This window comes from Panulirus ornatus, chromosome 15, assembly GCF_036320965.1.
Source record: "Panulirus ornatus isolate Po-2019 chromosome 15, ASM3632096v1, whole genome shotgun sequence".
Classification (NCBI taxonomy): Eukaryota; Metazoa; Arthropoda; class Malacostraca; order Decapoda; family Palinuridae; genus Panulirus; species Panulirus ornatus.
In genome coordinates, this window is record NC_092238.1 from 22,483,490 (window position 1) to 22,509,342 (window position 25,853).

Consider the following 25,853-nt stretch of genomic DNA (forward strand, 5'->3'; position numbering starts at 1 on the left):
CCCAGACGCTTCACATGCCTTGATTCAATCCACTGACAGCACGTCAACCCCGGTATACCACATCGCTCCAATTCACTCTATTCCTTGCCCTCCTTTCACCCTCCTGCATGTTCAGGCCCCGATCACACAAAATCTTTTTCACTCCATCTTTCCACCTCCAATTTGGTCTCCCTCTTCTCCTCGTTCCCTCCACCTCCGACACATATATCCTCTTGGTCAATCTTTCCTCACTCATTCTCTCCATGTGCCCAAACCACTTCAAAACACCCTCTTCTGCTCTCTCAACTACGCTCTTTTTATTTCCTCACATCTCTCTTACCCTTACGTTACTTACTCGATCAAACCACCTCACACCACACATTGTCCTCAAACATCTCATTTCCAGCACATCCATCCTCCTGCGCACAACTCTATCCATAGCCCACGCCTCGCAACCATACAACATTGTTGGAACCACTATTCCTTCAAACATACCCATTTTTGCTTTCCGAGATAATGTTCTCGACTTCCACACATTCTTCAAGGCCCCCAGAATTTTCACCCCCTCCCCCACCCTATGATCCACTTCCGCTTCCATGGTTCCATCCGCTGCCAGATCCACTCCCAGATATCTAAAACACTTCACTTCCTCCAGTTTTTCTCCATTCAAACTCACCTCCCAATTGACTTGACCCTCAACCCTACTGTACCTAATAACCTTGCTCTTATTCACATTTACTCTTAACTTTCTTCCTCCACACACTTTACCAAACTCAGTCATACTTCTGCAGTTTCTCACATGAATCAGCCACCAGCGCTGTATCATCAGCGAACAACAACTGACTCACTTCCCAAGCTCTCTCATCCCCAACAGACTTCATACTTGCCCCTCTTTCCAAAACTCTTGCATTTACCTCCCTAACAACCCCATCCATAAACAAATTAAACAACCATGGAGACATCACACACCCCTGCCGCAAACCTACATTCACTGAGAACCAATCACTTTCCTCTCTTCCTACACGTACACATGCCTTACATCCTCGATAAAAACTTTTCACTGCTTCTAACAACTTTCCTCCCACACCATATATTCTTAATACCTTCCACAGAGCATCTCTATCAACTCTATCATATGCCTTCTCCAGATCCATAAATGCTACATACAAATCCATTTGCTTTTCTAAGTATTTCTCACATACATTCTTCAAAGCAAACACCTGATCCACACATCCTCTACCTTTTCTGAAACCACACTGCTCTTCCCCAATCTGATGCTCTGTACATGCCTTCACCCTCTCAATCAATACCCTCCCATATAATTTACCAGGAATACTCAACAAACTTATACCTCTGTAATTTTAGCACTCACTCTTATCCCCTTTGCCTTTGTACAATGGCACTATGCACGCATTCCGCCAATCCTCAGGCACCTCACCATGAGTCATACATACATTAAATAACCTTACCAACCAGTCAACAATACAGTCACCCCCTTTTTTAATAAATTCCACTGCAATACCATCCAAACCTGCTGCCTTGCCGGCTTTCATCTTCCGCAAAGCTTTTACTACCTCTTCTCTGTTTACCAAATCATTTTCTCTAACCCTCTCACTTTGCACACCACCTTGACCAAAACACCCTATATCTGCCACTCTATCATCAAACACATTCAACAAACCTTCAAAATACTCACTCCATCTCCTCACATCACCACTACTTGTTATCACCTCCCCATTTGCGCCCTTCACTGAAGTTCCCATTTGCTCCCTTGTCTTACGCACTTTATTTACCTCCTTCCAGAACATCTTTTTATTCTCCCTAAAATTTAATGATACTTTCTCACCCCAACTCTCATTTGCCCTTTTTTTCACCTCTTGCACCTTTCTCTTGACCTCCTGTCTCTCTCTCTCTCTCTCTCTCTCTCTCTCTCTCTCTCTCTATATATATATATATATATAGCTGAGGATTCTATATTGCAGGAAGGGATGAGGTGGCGGGGGAGGAGTGATGCATCCACTACCTGACCGGAGGAACTTTGCCACATCAGACACACGACCTCTCTTGACCTGCCTCCCACACAGCCATGGACGCCGAGAACAGGGTCGTCCTCAATGTGGGTGGTATAAGACATGAAACATATAAGGTAAGACAACACTTGTGACCAAACATCATGTTCCTAGTGTGATCATGACCGGTTGGTCAGTAATGTGCCTAACATTGTTGTTTATACTGTGATCACAACATCAGCTGTGGGGGTAGAAGTCATCACCAGGCTTGGACGGCCAGCCCGGGTCATTGTAAGATAGCCAATTTCAGGGTAAGACAATCAGGGATAGGGTAAGACAGCACTGGTCAGAGATATGACAGCCAGGGTCACGGTAAGACAACCAGGGTCACGGTAAGACAGCCAGGGTCACAGTAAGACAGCCAGGGTTAGAGTAAGACAGCCAAGATCAAAGTAAGACAGCAAGAGTCAGTGTATGACATCCAGGATCAGGGTAAGAGAGTCTTGGTCTGGGTAAGACAGCCAGGATCAGAGTATGACAGCCAGGGTCAGGGTAAGACATCCAGGATATGAGTAGGACAGCCAGGACCAGAATAAGACAGTCAATGTCAGAGTAAGACAGCCAGGGTCAGAGTAAGACAGCCAGGGTCAGAGTAAGACAACCAGGGTCAGGATAAGACAGCCAGGGTCAGAGTAAGACAGCCAGGGTCAGAGTAAGACAACCAGGGTTAGGATAAGACAGCCAGGTCAGGGTAAGACAACCAGGGTCAGGGTAAGACATCCAAGGTCAGAGTAAGACAGCCAGGGTCAGAGTAAGACAACCAGGGTCAGGATAAGACAGCCAGGGTCAGAGTAAGACAACCAGGGTCAGGGTAAGACATCCAAGGTCAGAGTAAGACAGCCAGGGTCAGGATAAGACTGCCAGGGTCAGAGTAAGACAGTCAGGGTCAGGATAAGACTGCCAGGGTCAGAGTAAGACAGCCAGGGTCAGGATAAGACTGCCAGGGAAAGACAACCAGGGACAGAGTAAGACAGCCAGGATCAGAGAAAAACATCTAAGGTCAGAGTAAGACAGACAGGGTAAGGGTAAGACATTCAGGATAAGACAGCCAGGGTCAGAGTAAGACAGCCAAGGTCAGGATAAGACAACCAGGGTCAGAGTAAGACAGCCAGGGTCAGGATAAGACAACAAGGGTCAGAGTAAGACAGCCAGGGTCAGAATAAGACTGCCAGGTTAAGACAGCCAGGGACAGAGTAAGACAGCCAGGGACAGAGTAAGACAGCCTGGATCAGAGTAAGACATCCAAGGTCAGAGTAAGACAGCCAATGTCAGGGTAAGACAGCCAAGGTCAGGGTAAGACAGCCAGGGTCAGAGTAAGACAGCCAGCGTCAGAGTAAGATATCCAAGGTCAGAGTAAGACAGCCAAGGTCAGGGTAAGACAGTCAGGGTCAGAGTAAAACAGCCAGGGTCAGAGTAAGACGGCCAGCGTCAGAGTAAGACATACAAGGTCAGAGTAAGACAGCCAAGGTCAGGGTAAGACAGTCAGGGTCAGAGTAAAACAGCCAGGGTCAGGATAAGACAGCCAGGGTCACGGTAAGACAACCAGGGGGGTCAAAGTAAGACAGCCAGGGTCAGGATAAGACAGCCAGGGTCAGGGTAAGAAAGCCAGCGTCAGAGTAAGACATCCAGGGTCAGAGTAAGACAGCCAAAGTCAGGATAAGAGAGCCAGGGTCAGAGTAAGACAGCCAGGGTCAGAGTAAGACAGCCTGGATCGGAGTAAGACAGCCAGGGTTAGGTAAGACAGGCAGGGTCAGGGTAAGACAGCCAGGGTCAGGGTAAGACATCCAGGGTCAGAGTAAGACAGCCAGGGTCAGGATAAGACAGCCAGGGTCAGAATAAGACTGCCAGATTAAGACAGCCAGGGTCAGGGTAAGACAGCCAGGGTTAAGTAAGACAGCTAGGGTCAGGGTACGAAAGCCAGGGTCAGGATGATACAACCAGGGTCAGAGTAAGACAGCAAGGGTCAGGATAAGACAGCCAGGGTCAGGATAAGACAGCCAGGGTCAGAATAAGACTGCCAGATTAAGACAGCCAGGGTCAGAGTAAGACAGCCAAGGTCAGAATAAGACTGCCAGATTAAGACAGCTAGGGTCAGAGTAAGACAGCCAAGGTCAGAGTGAGACATCCAAGGCCAGAGTAAGACAGCCAGGGTCAGGGTGATACAACCAGGGTCAGAGTAAGACAGCAAGGGTCAGGATAAGACAGCCAGGGTCAGGGTAAGACAACCAGGGTCAGGGTAAGACAGCCAGGTTCAGGATGATACAGCCAGGGTCAGAGTAAGACAGCCAGGGTCAGGATAAGACAGCCAGGGTCAGGATAAGACAGCCAGGGTCAGAATAAGACTGCCAGATTAAGACAGCCAGGGTCAGGATAAGACAGCCAAGGTCAGAGTGAGACATCCAAGGCCAGAGTAAGACAGCCAGGGTCAGGGTAAGACAGCCAGGGTTAAGTAAGACAGGTAGGGTCAGGGTACGAAAGCCAGGGTCAGGGTAAGAAAGCCAGTGTCAGGGTAATACAGCCAGAGTCAGGATAAGACATCCAGAGTCTCGGTAAGACAGCCAGGGTCAGGGTAAGACAGCCAGGGCTAGGTAAGACAGGTAGGGTCAGGGTACGAAAGCCAGGGTCAGGTGTAATACAGCCAGAGTCAGGATAAGACAGCCAGGTTCAGGATGATACAACCAGGGTCAGAGTAAGACAGCAAGGGTCAAGATAAGACAGCCAGGGTCAGAGTAAGACAACCAGGGTCAGGGTAAGACAGCCAGGGTCAGGGAAAGACAACCAGGGTCAGTAAGACAGCTAGGGTCAGGATAAGACAGCCTGGGTCAGAGTAAGACAGCCAGGATCAAGGTAAGACAGCCAGGGTCAGGGTATGACAACCAGGGTCAGAGTAAGACAGCCAGGGTCAGAGTAAGACAGTCAGGGTCAGGATAAGACAGCCAGGGTCAGAGTAAGACAGCCAGCGTCAGAATAAGACAGCCAGGGTCAGGTTAAGACATCTAGGAACAGATTAAGACAGCCTGGGTCAGAGTAAGAAAGACGGGGTCAGTGTAAGACAGCCAGGGTCAGGGTAAGACAGCCAGGGTTAGAGTAAGACAGTCAAGATCAAAGTAAGGGTCAGAGTAAGACAGCCAGGGTCAGGGTAAGAGAGTCATGGTCAGGGTAAGACAGCCAGGGTCAGAGTAAGACAGCCATGGTCAGAGTAAGAAGCCAGGGTTAGAGTAAGACAGTCAGGGTCTGAGTAAGACAGCCAAGGTCAGAGTAAGACAACCAGGGTCAGGGTAAGATATCCAGGGTCAGAGTAAGACAGCCAGGGTCAGGGTAAGACAGCCAGGGTCAGAGTAAGACAGCCATGGTCAGGGTAAGACACCCAGGGTCAGGATAAGACAATCAGGGTCAGAGTAAGACAGCCAGGGTCAGGGTAAGACAACCAGGGTCTGAGTAAGACAGCCAGAGTCAGAGTAAGACAGCCAGGGTCAGGGTAAGACAACCAGGGTCAGGGTAAGACAGCCAGGGTCAGAGTAAGACAGCCAGGGTCAGAGTAAGACAGCCAGGGTCAGGGTAAGACAACCAGGGTCTGAGTAAGACATTCAGGGTCAAAGTAAGACAGCCAGGGTCAGGGTAAGACAGTCAGGGTCAAGGTAAGACATCCAGGGTCTGAGTAAGACAAACAGGGTCAGGATAAGACAGTCAGGGTCAGAGTAAGACAGCCAGAGTCAGAATAAGACAGTCAGGGTCTGAGTAAGGCAGCCAGGGTCAGGATAAGACAGCCAGGGTCACGGTAAGACAGCCATGGTCAGAGTAAGACAGCCAGGGTCAGGATAAGACAACCAGGGGCAGGATAAGACAGCCAGGATCAGCGTAAGACATCCAAGGTCAGAGTAAGACATCCAAGGTCAGAGTAAGACATCCAAGGTCAGAGTAAGACAGCCAGGGTCAGGATAAGACAGCCAGGGTCAGAGTAAGACATCCAAGGTCAGAGTAAGACAGCCAGGGTCAGGATAAGACAACAAGGGGCAGGATAAGACAGCCAGGATCAGCGTAAGACATCCAAGATCAGAGTAAGACATCCAAGGTCAGAGTAAGACATCCAAGGTCAGAGTAAGACAGCCAGGGTCAGGATAAGACAGCCAGGGTCAGAGTAAGACATCCAAGGTCAGAGTAAGACAGCCAGGGTCAGGATAAGACAACCAGGGGCAGGATAAGGCAGCCAGGATCAGAGTAAGACATCCAAGGTCAGAGTAAGACACCCAGGGTCAGGATAAGACAACCAGGGGCAGGATAAGACAACCAGAAGCAGGATAAGACAGCCAGGGTCAGAGTAAGACATCCAGGGTCAGAGTAAGACATCCAAGGTCAGAGTAAGACAGCCAGGGTCAGGATAAGACATCCAGGGTCAGAGTAAGACATCCAAGGTCAGAGTAAGACAGCTAGGATCAGAGTAAGACATCCAAGGTCAGAGTAAGACAGCCAGGGTCAGGATAAGACAGTCAGGGTCAGAGTAAGACACCCAGGGTCATAGTAAGACATCCAAGGTCAGAGTAGGACAGCAAGGGTCAGGATAAGACACCCAGGGTCGGAGTAAGACAGCCAGCGTCAGAGTAAGACAGTCAGGGTCAGGGTAAGACAGCCAGGGTCAGAGTAAGACAGCCAGGGTCACGGTAAGACAGCCAGGGTCAGAGTAAGACAGCCAGGGTCACGGTAAGACAGCCAGGGTCATGGTAAGACAACCAGGGTCAAAGTACGACATCCTAGGTCAGAGTAAGACAGCCAAGATCAAAGTGAGACAGCCAGGTTCAGTGTATGACAGCCAGGGTCAGGATAAGACAGCCAAGGTCAGAGTAAGACAGCATGGGTCAGGGTAAGACAGCCAAGGTCAGAGTAAGTCAGCGAGGGTCAGAGAAAGGTAGTGAGGATCAGAATTAGACAGGCAAAGTCGGATTAAGACAGCCAGGGTCGGGATAAGACAGCCAGAGTCAGGGTAAAACAGCCAGGGTTAGGTAAGACAGCCAGGGTCAGGGTAAGAAAGCCAAGGTCAGGGTAATACAGCCAGAGACAGGATAAGACAGCCAGGGTCAGGATAAGACAGCCAGGGTCAGGGTAAGACAGCCTGGGACAGGGTAAGGTAACCAGTGTCAGGGTAAGATACCCTGGGTCAGGGTAAGGTAGCCAGGGTCAAGGTAAGACAGCCAGAGTCAGGTTAAGACAGCCAGGGTCAGGTTTATACAGCCATGGTCAGAGGAATACAGCCAGGGTTAGAGGAAGACAGCCATGGTCAGGTTAAGACAGCCAGGGTCAGGGTAAGACTGCCATGGTCAGGGTAAGACAGCCATGGTCAGGTTAAGACAGCCAGGGTCAGGGTAAGACTGCCATGGTCAGGGTAAGACAGCTTGGATCAGGGTAAGGTAACCAGAGTCAAGGTAAGACAGCCAAGGTCAAGATAAGCCAGCCAGGGTCAGGTTAAGACAGCCAGGGTCAGGGTAATACAGCCAGGGTTAGGTAAGACAGGCAGGGGCAGGGTAAGAAAGCCAGTGTCAGGGTAATACAGCCAGAGTCAGGATAAGACAGCCAAGGTCAGGGTAAGACAGCCTGGGACAGGGTAAGGTAGCCAGGGTCAGGGTAAGATACCCTGGGCCAGGGTAAGGTAGCCAGAGTCAAGGTAAGACAACCAGGATCAGATTAAGACAGCCAGGGCCAGGTTTCAACAGCCAGGGTCAGGTTTAGACAGCCAGGGTAAGAGGAATGCAGCCAGGGTCAGAGTAAGACAGCCAGGTTTAATTTAAGACAGCCAGAGTCAGAGGAAGACAGCCAGGGTCAGGGTAAGACAGCCAGGGTCAGGGTAGGACAGCCAGGGTCAGAGTAAAGCAGCCAGGGTCAGAATAAGACAGCCATGGTCAGGGTAAGACAGGTAGGGTCAGGATAAGACAGCCAGGGTCAGGGTAAGACAGCCAGGGTAAGAATAAGACAGCCAATATCAGAGTAAGACAGCCAGGGTCAGGATACGACAGCCAGGGTCAGGGTAAGACGCTAACCGAGTGTAAGATAGCTTCGGGAAGGGCAAGGCAAGGGAGAGATATCATGGCTGAGAGTAAGATAGCTTAGGGAAGGGCAAGGTAAGGGAGACATATCATGGCTGAGAGTAAGATAGCTCAGGGAAGGGTAAGGTAAGGGAGAGATATCATGGCTAAGAGTAAGATGGCTTCGGGAATGGTAAGGTAAGGGAGAGATGTCATGGCTGAGAGTAAGATAGCTTAGGGAAGGGCAAGGTAAGGGAGAGATATCATGGCTGAGAGTAAGATAGCTCAGGGAAGGGTAAGGTAAGGGAGAGATATCATGGCTAAGAGAAAGATGGCTTCAGGAAGGGTAAGGTAAGGGAGAGATATCATGGCTGAGAGTAAGATAGCTTAGGGAAGGGCAAGGTAAGGGAGAGATATCATGGCTGAGAGTAAGATAGCTCAGGGAAGGGTAAGGTAAGGGAGAGATATCATGGCTAAGAGTAAGATGGCTTCGGGAAGGGTAAGGTAAGGGAGAGATATCATGGCTGAGAGTAAGATAGCTTAGGGAAGGGTAAGGTAAGGGAAAGATATCATGGCTGAGAGTAAGATAGCTTAGGGAAGGGTAAGGTAAGAGAGAGATATCATGGCTGAGAGTAAGATAGCTTAGGGAAGGGTAAGGTAAGGGAGAGATATCACGGCTGGGAGTAAGATAGCTTAGGGAAGGGTAGGATAAAGGAGAGATATCATGGCTGAGAGTAAGATAGCTTAGGGAAGGGTAAGGTAAGGGAGAGATATCACGGCTGGGAGTAAGATAGGTTCGGGAAGGGTAAGATAAGGGAGAGATATCATGGCTTGGAGTAATATGGCTTCGAGAAGGGTAAGGTAAGGGAGAGCTACCATGGCTAAGAGTAAGATAGCTTCGGGAAGGATAAGGTAAGAGAGATATATCATGTCTGAGAATAAGATAGCTATGGGAAGATAAGGGAGAGATATCATGACTGAGTAAGATAGCTTCGACAAGGGTATGGTAAGGGAGAGATATCATGGCTGAGAGTAAGATAGCTTAGGGAAGGGCAAGGTAAGGGAGAGGTATCATGGCTGAGAGTAAGATAGCTTAGGGAAGGGTAAGATAAGGGAGAGATATCATGGCTTCGAGTAATATGGCTTCGAGAAGGGTAAGGTAAGGGAGAGATATCATGGCTGAGGGTAAGATAACTTAGGAAAGGGTAAGGTAAGGGAGAGATATCATGGCTGAGAGTAAGATAACTTAGGGAAGGGTAAGGTAAGGGAGAGATATCATGGCTGGGAGTAAGATGGCTTCGGGAAGGGTAAGGTGAGGGAGAGATATCATGGCTGGGAGTAAGATGGCTTCAGGAAGGGTAAGGTAAGGGAGAGAAATCATGGCTTCGGGAAGGGTAAGGTAAGGGAGAGAAATCATGGCTGAGAGTAAGATGGCTTCGGGAAGAGTAAGGTAAGGGAGAGATATCATGGCTGAGAGTAAGATAGCTTAGGGAAGGGTGAGATAGGAGAGAGATATCATGGCTTTGAGTAAGACAGCTTCGGGAAGGGTAAAATAAGAGAGAGATATTATGGCTAAGAGTAAGATAGCTTCGGGAAGAATAAGATAAGGGAGAGATATCATGGCTGAGAGTTAGATAGCTATGGGAAGGTAAGGGAGAGATATCATGACAGTAAGATAGCTTAGGAAAGGGTAAGGTAAGAGAGAGATATCATGGCTGAGAGTAAGATAGCTTAGGGAAGGGCAAGGTAAGGGAGAGGTATCATGGCTGAGAGTAAGATAGCTCAGGGAAGGGTAAGATAAGGGAGAGATATCATGGCTGGGAATAAGATGTCTTCGGGAAGGGTAAAGTAAGGGAGAGATATCATGGCTAGAGTAAGATAGCTTCGGGAATGGCAAGGTAAGGGAGAGATATCATGGCTGAGAGTAAGATGGCTTCGGGAAGAGTAAGGTAAGGGAGAGACATCGTGGCTGAGAGTAAGATAGCTTAGGGAAGGGCAAGGGAAGGGAAAGATATCATGGCTGAGAGTAAGATAGCTTAGGGAAGGGCAAGGTAATGGAGAGATATCATGGCTGAGAGTAAGATAGCTTAGGGAAGGGCAAGGTAAGGGAGAGATATGATAACTGAGCGTAAGATAGCTTAGGGAAAGTTAAGGTAAGGGAGAGATATCATAGCTGAGAGTAAGATGGCTTCATGAAGGGTAAGGTAAGAGAGATATATCATGGCTTAGAGTAAGATATGGAAGGGTAAGGTAAGGGAGAGATATCAATGGCTGAGAGTGAGATGGCTCCGGAAAGGTAAGGTAAGGGAGAGATATCATGGATGAGAGTAAGATAGCTTAGGGAAGGTAAGGGAGAGATATGACTGAATAAGATAGTTTAGGGAAGGGCAAGGTAAGGTAGAGATGTCATAGCTGAGAATAAGATGGCTTCGGGAAGGGTAAGATAAGGGAGAGATATCATGGCTGAGAGTAAGATAGCTTTGGGAATTGAAAGATAAGGGAGAGCCATCATGGTTGAGAGTAAGATAGCTTAGGGTGGGCAAGGTAGGGGAAAGATATCATGGCTGAGAGTAAGGTGGCTTAGGGAAAGGTAAGATAAGCGAGAGATATCATGGCTGAGAGTAAGAGAGCTTCGGGAAGGATAAGGTAAGGGAGAGATATCATGGCAGAGAATAAGATAGCTTCGGGAAAGGTAAGATAAGGGAGATATATTATGGCTGAGAGTAAGATAGCTTCGGGAAGGATACGATAAGGGAGAGATATTATGGCTGAGAGTACGATAGCTTAGGAAAGGGTAAGATGAGAGATATCATGGCTGAGAGTAAGATAGCTTAGAGAAGGTATGGGCGAGATATCATGACAGTAAGATAGCTTAGGAAAGGGTAAGATAAGGGAGAGATATCATGGCTGAGAGTAAGATAGCTTAATGAAGGATATGATAAGGGAGAGATATCATGGCTGAGAGTAAGATATCTTAGGGAAAGGCTAGGTAAGGGAGAGATATAATGGCTGAGAGTAAAATGGCATATGGAATTGTAAGATAAGGGAGAGCTATCATGGTTGAGAGTAAGATAGCTTCGGAAAGGATAAGATAAGGAAGATATATCGTGGCTGAGAGTAAGATAGTTTCGGGAAGGGTAAGGTAAGGGAGAGATATCATGGCTGAGAGTAAGATAATTGGTAAGGGAAAGATATCTTGGCTGAGAGTAAGATAGCTTCGGGAATTGTAAGATAAGGGAGAGCTATCATGATTGAGAGTTAGATAGCTTCGGAAAGGATAAGATAAGGGAGATATATCAAGGCTGAGAGTAAGATAGCTTCGGAAAGGGCAAGGTAAGGGAGAGATATCATGGCTGAGAGTAAGATAGCTTTGGGAAGGGCAAGGTAAGGGAGAGATATCTTGGCTGAGAGTAAGATAGATTCGGGAAGGGTAAGGTAGGGGAGAGATATCATGGCTGTGAGAAGGATATTTGGTAAGGGCAAGGTAAGGGCTGAGAGTAAGATAGCTTAGGGAAGGGTAAGGTAAGGGAGAGATATCATGGCTGAGAGTAAGATGGCTTCGGGAAGGGTAAGGTAAGGGAGAGATATCATGGCTGTGAGAAGGATATTTGGTAAGGGCAAGGTAAGGGCTGAGAGTAAGATAGCTTAGGGAAGAGTAAGGTAAGGGAGAGATATCATGGCTGAGAGTAAGATGGCTTCGGGAAGGGTAAGGTAAGGGAGAGATATCATGGCTAAGAGAAAGATGGCTTCAGGAAGGGTAAGGTAAGGGCTGAGAGGAAGATAGCTTAGGGAAGGGTAAGGTAAGGGAGATATATCATGGCTGAGAGGAAGATAGCTTCGGGAAGGGTAAGGGAGAGATATCATGGCTGAGAGGAAGATAGCTTCGGGAAGGGTAAGGTAAGGGAGAGATATCTTGGCTGAGAGTAAGATAGCTTCGGGAAGGGTAAGGTAAGGGAGAGATATCATGGCTGAGAGGAAGAGAGCTTCGGGAAGGGTAAGGTAAGGGAGAGATATCTTGGCTGAGAGGAAGATAGCTTCGGGAAGGGCAAGGTAAGGGAGAGATATCATGGCTGAGTGTAAGATGGCTTACTGAAGGGTAAGGTAAGGGAGAGATATCATGGCTGAGAGTAAGATAGCATAGGGAATTGTAAGATAAGGGAGAGCTATCATTGTTGAGAGTAAGATAGCTTCGGAAAGGATAAGATAAAGGAGATATATCATGGCTGAGAGTAAGATAGCTTCGGAAAGGGTAAGGTAAGGGAGAGATATCATGGCTGAGAGTAAGATAGCTTTGGGACAAGGTAAGGGAGAGATATCTTGGCTGATAGTAAGATAGCTTCGGAAAGAGTAAGGTAAGGGAGAGATATCATGGCTGAGAGTAAGATATTTGGTGAGGGCAAGGTAAGGGAGAGATATCTTGGCTGAGAGTAAGATAGCTTAAGGAAGGGTAAGGTAAGCAAGAGATATCATGGCTGAGAGGAAGATAGCTTCGGGAAGGGCAAGGTAAGGGAAAGATATCATGTCTGAGTGTAAGATTTCTTACTGAAGGGTGAGGTAAGGGAGAGATATCATGGCTGAGAGGAAGATAGCTTCGGGAATTGTAAAATAAGGGAGAGCTATCATGGTTGAGAGTAAGATAGCTTCGGAAAGGATAAGATAAGGGAGATATATCATGGCTGAGAGTAAGATAGCTTCGGAAAGGGTAAGGTAAGGGAGAGATATCATGGCTAAGAGTAAGACAGCTTTGGGAAGGGCAAGGTAAGGGAGAGATATCTTGGCTGAGAGTAAGATAGCTTAGGGAAGGGTAAGGTAAGGGAGAGATATCATGGCTGAGAGTAAGATATTTGGTAGGGGCAAGGTAAGGGAGAGATATCTTGGCTGAGAGTAAGATAGCTTAGGGAAGGGTAAGGTAAGGGAGAGATATCATGGCTGAGAGGAAGATAGCTTCGGGAATGGCAAGGTAAGTGAGAGATATCTTGGCTGAGAGTAAGATACCATAGGGAAGGATAAGGTAAGGGATAGATATCTTGGCTGAGAGTAAGATAGCTTAGGGATGGGTAAGGTAAGGGAGAGATATCATGGCTAAAAGTAAGGTAGCTTAGGGAAGGGCAAGGTAAGGGAGAGATATCATGGCTGAGAGTAAGATGGCTTACTGAAGGGCAAGGTAAGGGAGAGATGTCTTGGCTGAGTAATATAGCTTAGGGAAGGGTAAGGTAAGGGAGAGATATCCTGGCTGAGAGTAAGATAGCTCAGGGAAGGGTAAGGTAAGGGAGAGATATCATGGCTGAGAGTAAGATGGCTTCGGGAAGGGCAAGGTAAGGGAGAGATATCTTGGCTGAGAGTAAGATAGCTTAGGGAAGGGTAAGGTAAAGGAGAGATATCATGGCTGAGAGTAAGATAGCTCAGGGAAGGGTAAGGTAAGGGAGAGATATAATGGCTGAGAGGAAGATAGCTTCGGGAAGGGCAAGGTAAGGGAGAGATATCTTGGCTGAGAGTAAGATAGCTTAGGGAAGGGTAAGGTAAGAGAGAGATATCATGGCTGAAAGTAAGGTAGCTTAGGGAAGGGCAAGGTAAGGGAGAGATATCATGGCTGAGAGTAAGATGGCTTACTGAAGGGCAAGGTAAGGGAGAGATGTCTAGGCTGAGAGTAATATAGCTTAGAGAAGGGTAAGGTAAGGGAGAGATATCATGGCTGAGAGTAAGATAGCTCAGGGAAGGGTAAGGTAAGGGAGAGATATCATGGCTGAGAGTAAGATGGCTTCGGGAAGGGCAAGGTAAGGGAGAGATATCATGGCTGAGAGTAAGATAGCTTAGGGAAGGGCAAGGTAAGGGAGAGATATCATGGCTGAGAGTAAGATAGCTTAGGGAAGGGTAAGGTAAGGGAGAGATATCATGGCTGAGAGTAAGATAGCTCAGGGAAGGGTAAGGTAAGGGAGAGATATCATGGCTGAGAGGAAGATAGCTTAGGGAAGGGCAAGGTAAGGGAGAGATATCTTGGCTGAGAGTAAGATAGCTTAGGGAAGGGTAAGGTAAGAGAGAGATATCATGGCTGAAAGTAAGGTAGCTTAGGGAAGGGCAAGGTAAGGGAGAGATATCATGGCTGAGAGTAAGATAGCTCAGGGAAGGGTAAGGTAAGGGAGAGATATCATGGCTGAGAGTAAGATAGCTCAGGGAAGGGTTAGGTAAGGGAGAGATATCTTGGCTGAGAGTAAGATGGCTTCGGGAAGGGTAAGGTAAGGGAGAGATATCTTGGCTGAGAGTAAGATAGCTTAGGGAAGGGTAAGATAAAGGAGAGATATCATGGCCTCAGGAAGGGTTAGACATCGTAGAATACTGACAGAATTGCATGACTCAAAGTAAGCCAGCTTGTGTCAAAGTAAGCCTGCCAGTGGTTTTGTATGAAAGCTTGTCTCAAGGGAAGTCAGTTTGTGTCAAGATAAGCTTGCTTTTATAGAGCTAAAGTAGCTTGTATCAAGGTTAGCTCCCTTGGGTTAAAAGAAGCCAGTTTTTGTCAAGATTAGCTAGTTTGTGTCAAGGGAAGCCAGGTTGAGTCAAGGTAAGCTAGTTTGTGTAAAGGGAAGCTAGCTTGTCTGGAGGTAAGCTAAGCTTGTATCAAGGGAAGCCAGCTTGTGTGGAGGTTAGTTTGTGTCAAGGTAAGCTTGTTTGCATCAAGGTCAGCCAGTTTGTGTGGAGGTTAGTTTGTGTCAAGGCAAGCCAACTTTTGTCAAGGTAAGCTAATTTGTGTCAGTTTAAGCCAGTTTGTGTGGAGATATGCTAATTTGTGTCAGTTTAAGCCAGTTTGTGTGGAGATAAGCTAATTTGTGTCAAAGTAAGCCAGTTTGTGTGGAGATAAGCTAATTTGTGTCAAGTTAAGCCAGTTTATGTGGAGGTAAGTTAGTTTATGTCAATGTAAGCTAGTTTGTGTGGAGGTAAGCTAGTTTGTGTCAAGTTAAGCCAGTTTGTGTGAAGGTAAGTTAGTTTATGTCAAGGTAAGCCAGTTTGTGTGGAGGTAAGTTAGTTTGTGTCAAGTTATGCCAGTTTGTGTGGAGGTAAGCTAGTTTGTATCAAGGTAAGCCAGTTTGTGTCAAGGTAAGCTAGTTTATGTCAAGGTAAGCCAGTTTGTGTGGAGATAAGCTAGTTTGTGTCAAGTTATGCCAGTTTGTGTGGTTTGTGTGGAGGTAAGCTAGTTTGTATCAAGGTAAGCCAGTTTGTGTCAACGTAAGCTAGTTTGTGTCAAGTTAAGCCAGTTTGTGTGGAGGTAAGCTAGTTTGTGTCAAGTTAAGCCAGTTTGTGTGGAGGTAAGCTAGTTTGTGTCAAGTTATGCCAGTTTGTGTGGTTTGTGTGGAGGTAAGCTAGTTTGTATCAAGGTAAGCCAGTTTGTGTCAAGGTCAGCTAGTTTATGTCAAGGTAAGCCAGTTTGTGTGGAGGTAAGCTAGTTTGTGTCAAGTTAAGCCAGTTTGTGTGAAGGGAAGCTAGTTTATGTCAAGTAAGCCAGTTTGTGTGGAGGTAAGCTAGTTTGTGTCAGGTTAAGCCAGTTTGTGTGAAGGGAAGGTAGTTTATGTCAAGTTAAGCCAGTTTGTGTGGAGGTAAGCTAGTTTGTGTCAAGTTAAACAAGTGTGTGTGAAGGTAAGCTAGTTTGTGTCAAGTTAAACCAGTTTGTGTGGAGGTAAGTTAGTTTGTGTCAAGTTATGCCAGTTTGTGTGGTTTGTGTGGAGGTAAGCTAGTTTGTATCAAGGTAAGCCAGTTTGTGTCAAGGTAAGCTAGTTTGTGTCAAGTTAAGCCAGTTTGTGTCAAGGTAAGCTAGTTTATGTCAAGCCAGTTTGTGTGAAGGTAAGCTATTTTGTGTCAAGTTAAGCCAGTTTGTGTGAAGGTAAGCTAGTTTGTGTCAAGGTAAGCTAGTTTGTGTCAAGGTAAGCCGGTTTGTGTGGAGGTAAGCTATTTTGTGTCAGGTTAAGCCAGTTTGTGTGAAGGTAAGCTAGTTTGTGTCAAGTTAAGCCAGTTTGTGTGAAGGGAAGCTAGTTTATGTCAAGGTAAGCCGGTTTGTGTGGAGGTAAGCTATTTTGTGTCAGGTTAAGCCAGTTTGTGTGAAGGTAAGCTAGTTTGTGTCAAGTTAAACCAGTTTGTGTGGAGGTAAGCTAGTTTGTGTCAAGTTAAGCCAGTTTGTGTGGAGGTACGCTAGTTTGTGTCAAGTTATGCCAGTTTGTGTGGTTTGTGTGGAGGTAAGCTAGTTTGTATCAAGGTAAGCCAGTTTGTGTCAAGGTCAGCTAGTTTATGTCAAGGTAAGCCACTTTGTGTGGAGGTAAGCTAGTTTGTGTCAGCTTAAACCATTTTGTGTGAAGGTAAACTAGTTTGTGTCAAGGTAAGCCAGTTTGTGTAGAGATAAGCTAATTTGTGTCAAGTTAAGCCAGTTTGTGTGGAGGTAAGCTAGTTTGTGTCAAGGTAAGCTAGTTTGTGTGGAAGTAAGCTAGTTTGTGTCAAGGTAAGCCAGTTTGTGAAGGTAAGCTAGTTTGTGCCAAGGTAAGCCAGTTTGTGTGGAGGTAAGTTAGTTCGTGTCAAGGTAAGCCAGTTTTTTTTGGAGGTAAGCTAGTATATGTCAAGGAAAGCCAGATTTTGTCAAGGGAAGCCAATTTGTGTCATGGGAAGCCAGCTTGTGTGTAGGTAAGTTAAGGTTGTGTCAAAGTTAGCCAGGTTGTCGCATTAAGGCAGCTTAGGTCATGGTTAGACGAATTTGATCATAATTAGGCAGAGTGGTTAGGGATGAGAGAGAGATGAGAATAAGATATCGTATAATTGAATTGTAGGATGATTAATTAAGGGTGAACAGGTATTTATGGTGCATTTATCTCCTAAAGATGTCTCGATTAAGGTTGTTTGGTTAATGGTTTGGGCTTTAGTCCTATTAATTGCCAAGGTGATTAAGGTCGTCCACATAAAGCCACAGCCACTTCCGGAAAACCTTATTCATGTTCATTGGATGATCATATTATACATTACCTATGATGTTTCCAATATACCTCCTTGTTATTATGTAATTTCATCACTATATATCTTTTTCTTAGTAGATCATAGGTAGGTTAAAATATCTTTTTCTCAGTAGATCTTAGCTAGGTTTATGTATCTTTTTCTCAGTAGATCTTAGCTAGGTTTATATATCTTTTTCTCAGTAGTCTTAGCTAGGTTTATATATCTTTTTTGCAGTAGATCTTAGCTATATATATATATATATATATATATATATATATATATATATATATATATATATATATATATATATATGAATATATATGTGAATAAGAGCAAGGTTATTAGGTACAGTAGGGTTGAGGGTCAAGTCAATTGGGAGGTGAGATTGAATGGAGAAAAACTGGAGGAAGTAAAGTGTTTTAGATATCTGGGAGTGGATCTGGCAGCGGATGGAACCATGGAAGCAGAAGTGGATCATAGGGTGGGGGAGGGGGCGAAAATTCTGGGGGCCTTGAAGAATGTGTGGAAGTCGAGAACATTATCTCGGAAAGCAAAAATGGGTATGTTTGAAGGAATAGTGGTTCCAACAATGTTGTATGGTTGCGAGGCGTGGGCTATGGATAGAGTTGTGCGCAGGAGGATGGATGTGCTGGAAATGAGATGTTTGAGGACGATGTGTGGTGTGAGGTGGTTTGATCGAGTGAGTAACGTAAGGGTAAGAGAGATGTGTGGAAATAAAAAGAGCGTGGTTGAGAGAGCAGAAGAGGGTGTTTTGAAGTGGTTTGGGCACATGGAGAGGATGAGTGAGGAAAGATTGACCAAGAGGATATATGTGTCGGAGGTGGAGGGAACAAGGAGAAGAGGGAGACCAAATTGGAGGCGGAAAGATGGAGTGAAAAAGATTTTGTGTGATCGGGGCCTGAACATGCAGGAGGGTGAAAGGAGGGCAAGGAATAGAGTGAATTGGAGCGATGTGGTATACCGGGGTTGACGTGCTGTCAGTGGATTGAATCAAGGCATGTGAAGCGTCTGGGGTAAGCCATGGAAAGCTGTGTAGGTATGTATATTTGCGTGTGTGGACGTATGTATATACATGTGTATGGGGGGGGTTAGGCCATTTCTTTCGTCTGTTTCCTTGCGCTACCTCGCAAACGCGGGAGACAGCGACAAAGTATAATAAATAAATAAATAAATAAATAATATATATATATATATATATATATATATATATATATATATATATATATATATATATATATATATATATATATGTTGAGATGTATGGGTATGTATATTTGCGTGTGTGGACGTGTATGTATATACATGTGTATGGGTGTGAGTTGGGCAATTTCTTTCGTCTGTTTCCTTGTGCTACCTCGCAAACGCAGGAGACAGCGACAAAGCAAAATAAATGAATAAATAAAAAAAAAAAGAAATATTTATGTATATATATGTATATATATATATATATATATATATATATATATATATATATATATATATATATATTTTTTTTTTTTTTTTTTCTTTGTCGCTGTCTCCCGCGTTTGCAAGGTAGCGCAAGGAAACAGACGAAAGAAATGGCCCCCCCCCCCCATACACATGTATATACACACGTCCACACACGCAAATATACATACCTACACAGCCTTCCATGGTTTACCCCAGACGCTTCACATGCCTTGATTCAATCCACTGACAGCACGTCAACCCCGGTATACCACATCGCTCCAATTCACTCTATTCCTTGCCCTCCTTTCACCCTCCTGCATGTTCAGGCCCCGATCACACAAAATCTTTTTCACTCCATCTTTCCACCTCCAATTTGGTCTCCCTCTTCTCCTCGTTCCCTCCACCTCCGACACATATATCCTCTTGGTCAATCTTTCCTCACTCATTCTCTCCATGTGCCCAAACCACTTCAAAACACCCTCTTCTGCTCTCTCAACCACGCTCTTTTTATTTCCACACATCTCTCTTACCCTTACGTTACTCACTCGATCAAACCACCTCACACCACACATTGTCCTCAAACATCTCATTTCCAGCACATCCATCCTCCTGCGCACAACTCTATCCATAGCCCACGCCTCGCAACCATACAACATTGTTGGAACCACTATTCCTTCAAACATACCCATTTTTGCTTACCGAGATAATGTTCTCGACTTCCACACATTCTTCAAGGCCCCCAGAATTTTCGCCCCCTCCCCCACCCTATGATCCACTTCCGCTTCCATGGTTCCATCCGCTGCCAGATCCACTCCCAGATATCTGAAACACTTCACTTCCTCCAGTTTTTCTCCATTCAAACTCACCTCCCAATTGACTTGACCCTCAACCCTACTGTACCTAATAACCTTGCTCTTATTCACATTTACTCTTAACTTTCTTCTTCCACACACCTTACCAAACTCAGTCACCAGCTTCTGCAGTTTCACACATGAATCAGCCACCAGCGCTGTATCATCAGCGAACAACAACTGACTCACTTCCCAAGCTCTCTCATCCCCAACAGACTTCATACTTGCCCCTCTTTCCAAAACTCTTGCATTTACCTCCCTAATAACCCCATCCATAAACAAATTAAACAACCATGGAGACATCACACACCCCTGCCGCAAACCTACATTCACTGAGAACCAATCACTTTCCTCTCTTCCTACACGTACACATGCCTTACATCCTTGATAAAAACTTTTCACTGCTTCTGACAACTTTCCTCCCACACCATATACTCTTAATACCTTCCACAGAGCATCTCTATCAACTCTATCATATGCCTTCTCCAGATCCATAAATGCTACATACAAATCCATTTGCTTTTCTAAGTATTTCTCACATACATTCTTCAAAGCAAACACCTGATCCACACATCCTCTACCACTTCTGAAACCACACTGCTCTTCCCCAATCTGATGCTCTGTACATGCCTTCACCCTCTCAATCAATACCCTCCCATATAATTTACCAGGAATACTCAACAAACCTATACCTCTGTAATTTGAGCACTCACTCTTATCCCCTTTGCCTTTGTACAATGGCACTATGCACGCATTCCGCCAATCCTCAGGCACCTCACCATGAGTCATACATACATTAAATAACCTTACCAACCAGTCAACAATACAGTCACCCCCTTTTTTAATAAATTCCACTGCAATACCATCCAAACCTGCTGCCTTGCCGGCTTTCATCTTCCGCAAAGCTTTCACTACCTCTTCTCTGTTCACCAAATCATTTTCCCTAACCCTCTTACTTTGCACACCACCTCGACCAAAACACCCTATATCTGCCACTCTATCATCAAACACATTCAACAAACCTTCAAAATACTCACTCCATCTCCTTCTCACATCACCACTACTTGTTATCACCTCCCCATTTGCGCCCTTCACTGAAGTTCCCATTTGCTCCCTTGTCTTACGCACTTTATTTACCTCCTTCCAGAACATCTTTTTATTCTCCCTAAAATTTAATGATACTCTCTCACCCCAACTCTCATTTGCCCTTTTTTTCACCTCTTGCACCTTTCTCTTGACCTCCTGTCTCTTTCTTTTATACATCTCCCACTCAATTGCATTTTTTCCCTGCAAAAATCGTCCAAATGCCTCTCTCTTCTCTTTCACTAATACTCTTACTTCTTCATCCCACCACTCACTACCCTTTCTAATCAACCCACCTCCCACTCTTCTCATGCCACAAGCATCTTTTGCGCAATCCATCACTGATTCCCTAAATACATCCCATTCCTCCCCCACTCCCCTTACTTCCCTTGTTCTCACCTTTTTCCATTCTGTACTCAGTCTCTCCTGGTACTTCCTCACACAGGTCTCCTTCCCAAGCTCACTTACTCTCACCACCCTCTTCACCCCAACATTCACTCTTCTTTTCTGAAAACCCATACAAATCTTCACCTTAGCCTCCACAAGATAATGATCAGACATCCCTCCAGTTGCACCTCTCAGCACATTAACATCCAAAAGTCTCTCTTTCGCACGCCTGTCAATTAACACGTAATCCAATAACGCTCTCTGGCCATCTCTCCTACTTACATAAGTATACTTATGTATATCTCGCTTTTTAAACCAGGTATTCCCAATCATCAGTCCTTTTTCAGCACATAAATCTACAAGCTCTTCACCATTTCCATTTACAACACTGAACACCCCATGTATACCAATTATTCCCTCAACTGCCACATTACTCACCTTTGCATTCAAATCACCCATCACTATAACCCGGTCTCGTGCATCAAAACCACTAACACACTCATTCAGCTGCTCCCAAAACACTTGCCTCTCATGATCTTTCTTCTCATGCCCAGGTGCATATGCACCAATAATCACCCACCTCTCTCCATCAACTTTCAGTTTTACCCATATTAATCGAGAATTTACTTTCTTACATTCTATCACATACTCCCACAACTCCTGTTTCAGGAGTATTGCTACTCCTTCCCTTGCTCTTGTCCTCTCACTAACCCCTGACTTTACTCCCCAGACATTCCCAAACCACTCTTCCCCTTTACCCTTGAGCTTCGTTTCACTCAGAGCCAAAACATCCAGGTTCCTTTCCTCAAACATACTACCTATCTCTCCTTTTTTCACATCTTGGTTACATCCACACACATTTAGGCACCCCACTCTGAGCCTTCGAGGAGGATGAGCACTCCCCGCGTGACTCCTTCTTCTGTTTCCCATTTTAGAAAGTTAATACAAGGAGGGGAGGATTTCTGGCCCCCCGCTCCCGTCCCCTCTAGGCGCTTTCTACGACACGCGAGGAATACGTGGGAAGTATTCTTTCACCCCTATCCCCAGGGATAATATACACATATATATACATATACACATACACACACATACACATACATACGCACATATACACACACACACACACACACACATACATATATATACATATGAAAAATGTAAGAAACAATTTAGAAAAACTGAAACTTCTAGCTTGAAATGAATGAAAAAATGAATGTCACATAATGGTTCAACCTCTGGCTATGGAAAAAGGAAATGTATAATTTATTTGCACAAACGTCAATAGCAGTTCTCATCAATTTAACCACTGTATCAATAAGCTTCAATGTCTAAGCTACATTTTTCTCCAATTTCACTATTTTTCTTGTCAAAACACCATGTATGAAAACTATCACTCCAGTAACACAACTATAAACATTTACTTCCCCTTTAAAAAAAAGTTCTGGGGAAGTCTGTCTCGATACACTGCGGGAAACTCTACCACCTGGCGAGGTTTGTGTTGCAATGGTTCCCGATTCACAAACGTAGTAGCATCACTGGTGGGCCAAGGTAGTTCCGTTTGCGAAGAGGCGCAAAACACCTGCTCCATCTGCAATTCATGTGACTCCCATTTGTTTGGGGAGTATGGTTTCAGATGTGTGGATGTCCAGTAGAGTACAGTCAATCACACTCCACAGCCAGAATTTCCCTGGAGTTGTAGTAGTGAGGCTGTGCGACGACTTGCAGCGCTGCGGACCGCCATCATAAAAGCCGTACCCACCTTAGTCGCGCTGTATTATTTATACGAGTCAACAGGTATATATATATATATATATATATATATATATATATATATATATATATATATATATGTATATGTATATATATATATATATATATATATATATATATATATATGTATATATATATATATATATATATATATATATATATATATTATCCCTGGGGATAGGGGTGAAAGAATACTTCCCACGCATTCCTCGCGTGTCGTAGAAGGCGACTAGAGGGGACGGGAGCGGGGGGCCAGAAATCCTCCCCTCCTTGTATTTTTTAACTTTCTAAAATGGGAAACAGAAGAAGGAGTCACGCGGGGAATGCTCATCCTCCTCGAAGGCTCAGACTGGGGTGTCTAAATGTGTGTGGATGTAACCAAGATGTGAGAAAAGGAGAGATAGGTAGTATGTTTGAGGAAAGGAACCTGGATGTTTTGGCTCTGAGTGAAACGAAGCTCAAGGGTAAAGGGGAAGAGTGGTTTGGGAATGTCTTGGGAGTAAAGTCAGGGGTTAGTGAGAGGACAAGAGCAAGGGAAGGAGTAGCAGTACTCCTGAAACAGGAGTTGTGGGAGTATGTGATAGAATGTAAGAAAGTAAATTCTCGATTAATATGGGTAAAACTGAAAGTTGATGGAGAGAGATGGGTGATTATTGGTGCATATGCACCTGGGCATGAGAAGAAAGATCATGAGAGGCAAGTGTTTTGGGAGCAGCTGAATGAAAATATATATATATATATATATATATATATATATATATATATATATATATATATATATATATATATATATATATATATATGTTTGCTTTGAAGAATGTATGTGAGAAATACTTAGAAAAGCAAATGGATTTGTATGTAGCATTTATGGATCTGGAGAAGGCATATGATAGAGTTGATAGAGATGCTCTGTGGAAGGTATTAAGAATATATGGTGTGGGAGGCAAGTTGTTAGAAGCAGTGAAAAGTTTTTATCGAGGATGTAAGGCATGTGTACGTGTAGGAAGAGAGGAAAGTGATTGGTTCTCAGTGAATGTAGGTTTGCGGCAGGGGTGTGTGATGTCTCCATGGATGTTTGCTTTGTTTATGGATGGGGTTGTTAGAAAGGTGAATGCAAGAGTTTTGGAAAGAGGGGCAAGTATGAAGTCTGTTGGGGATGAGAGAGCTTGGGAAGTGAGTCAGTTGTTGTTCGCTGATGATACAGCGCTGGTGGCTGATTGATGTGAGAAACTGCAGCAGCTGGTGACTGAGTTTGGTAAAGGTGTGTGAAAGAAGAAAGTTAAGAGTAAATGTGAATAAGAGCAAGGTTATTAGGTACAGTAGGGTTGAGGGTCAAGTCAATTGGGAGGTGAGTTTGAATGGAGAAAAACTGGAGGAAGTGAAGTGTTTTAGATATCTGGGAGTGGATCTGGCAGTGGATGGAACCATGGAATCGGAAGTGGATCATAGGGTGGGGGAGGGGGCGAAAATTCTGGGAGCCTTGAAGAATGTGTGGAAGTCGAGAACATTATCTCGGAAAGCAAAAATGAGTATGTTTGAAGGAATAGTGGTTCCAACAATGTTGTATGGTTGCGAGGTGTGGGCTATGGATAGAGTTGTGCGCAGGAGGATGGATGTGCTGGAAATGAGATGTTTGAGGACAATGTGTGGTGTGAGGTGGTTTGATCAAGTAAGTAACATAAGGGTAAGAGAGATGTGTGGAAATAAAAAGAGCATGGTTGAGAGAGCAGAAGAGGGTGTTTTGAAATGGTTTGGGCACATGGAGAGAATGAGTGAGGAAAGATTGACCAAGAGGATATATGTGTCGGAGGTGGAGGGAACGAGGAGAAGAGGGAGACCAAATTGGAGGTGGAAAGATGGAGTGAAAAAGATTTTGTGTGATCGGGGCCTGAACATGCAGGAGGGTGAAAGGAGGGCAAGGAATAGAGTGAATTGGAGCGATGTGGTATACCGGGGTTGACGTGCTGTCAGTGGATTAAATCAGGGCATGTGAAGCGTCTGGGGTAAACCATGGAAAGCTGTGTAGGTATGTATATTTTGCGTGTGTGGATGTATGTATATACATGTGTATGGGGGTGGGTTGGGCCATTTCTTTCGTCTGTTTCCTTGCGCTACCTCGCAAACGCGGGAGACAGCGACAAAGCAAAAAAAAAAAAAAAAAAAAAAAATATATATATATATATATATATATATATATATATATATATATATATATATATATATATATATCCTCAGTCTCTCCCAGTACTTCCTCACATAAGTCTGGGAAGGAGACTTGTATGAGGAAGTATCAGGAGAGACTGAGTACAGAATGGAAAAAGGTGAGAACAAAGGAGATAAGGGGAGTGGGGGAGGAATGGGATGTATTTAGGGAAGCAGTGATGGCTTGCGCAAAAGATGCTTGTGGCACGAGAAGCGTGAGAGGTGGGCAGATTAGAAAGGGTAGTGAGTGGTGGGATGAAGAAGTAAGATTATTAGTGAAAGAGAAAAGAGAGGCATTTGGAAAATTTTTGCAGGGAAATAATGCAAATGAGTGGGACATGTATAAAAGAAAAAGACAGGAGGTCAAGAGAAAGGTGCATGAGGTGAAAAAGAGGGCAAATGAGAGATGAGGTGAGAGTATCTTTAAATTTTAGGGAGAATAAAAAGATGTTTTGGAAGGAGGTAAATAAAGTGCGTAAGACAAGGGAACAAATGGGAACTTCAGTGAAGGGGACTAATGGGGAGGTGATATTAAGTAGTGGTGATGTGAGAAGGAGATGGAGTGAGTATTTTGAAGGTTTGTTGAAAGTGTTTGATGATAGAGTGGCAGATATAGGGTGTTTTGGTCGAGATGGTGTGCAAAGTGAGAGGGTTAGGGAAAATGACTTGGTAAACAGAGAAGAGGTAGTAAAAGCATTGCAGAAGATGAAAGCCGGCAAGGCAGCAGGTTTGGATGGTATTTCATTGGAATTTATTAAAAATGGGTATGACTGTATTGTTGATTGGTTGGTAAGGTTATTTAATGTATGTATGATTCATGGTGAGGTGCTTGAGGATTGGGAGAATGCTTGCATAGTGCCATTATACAAAGGCAAACGGAATAGAGGTTCCAACAATGTTGTATGGCTGCGAGGTGTGGGCTATGGATAGAGTTGTGCGCAGGAGGGTGGATGTGCTGGAAATGAGATGTTTGAGGACAGTATGTGGTGTGAGGTGGTTTGATCGAGTAAGTAATGTAAGGGTAAGAGAGATGTGTGGAAATAAAAAGAGTGTGGTTGAGAGAGCAGAAGAGGGTGTTTTGA

The 25,853-nt window shown here is 44.8% G+C and overlaps 1 protein-coding gene across 1 annotated transcript in view; it reads left to right on the forward strand.

Annotated features, from left to right (window-relative positions):
• The first annotated feature begins 1,080 nt into the window (after positions 1 to 1,080).
• LOC139753600 (potassium voltage-gated channel protein Shaw-like) overlaps positions 1,081 to 25,853 on the forward strand; it is a 47,803-nt gene continuing 23,030 nt past the window's right edge. Inside the window, exon 1 of the mRNA XM_071670222.1 lies at positions 1,081 to 2,125. Within this exon, the coding sequence (XP_071526323.1) occupies positions 2,066 to 2,125 (60 nt within the window). The 5' untranslated portion in view covers positions 1,081 to 2,065. The remainder of the gene's footprint in view (positions 2,126 to 25,853) is intronic.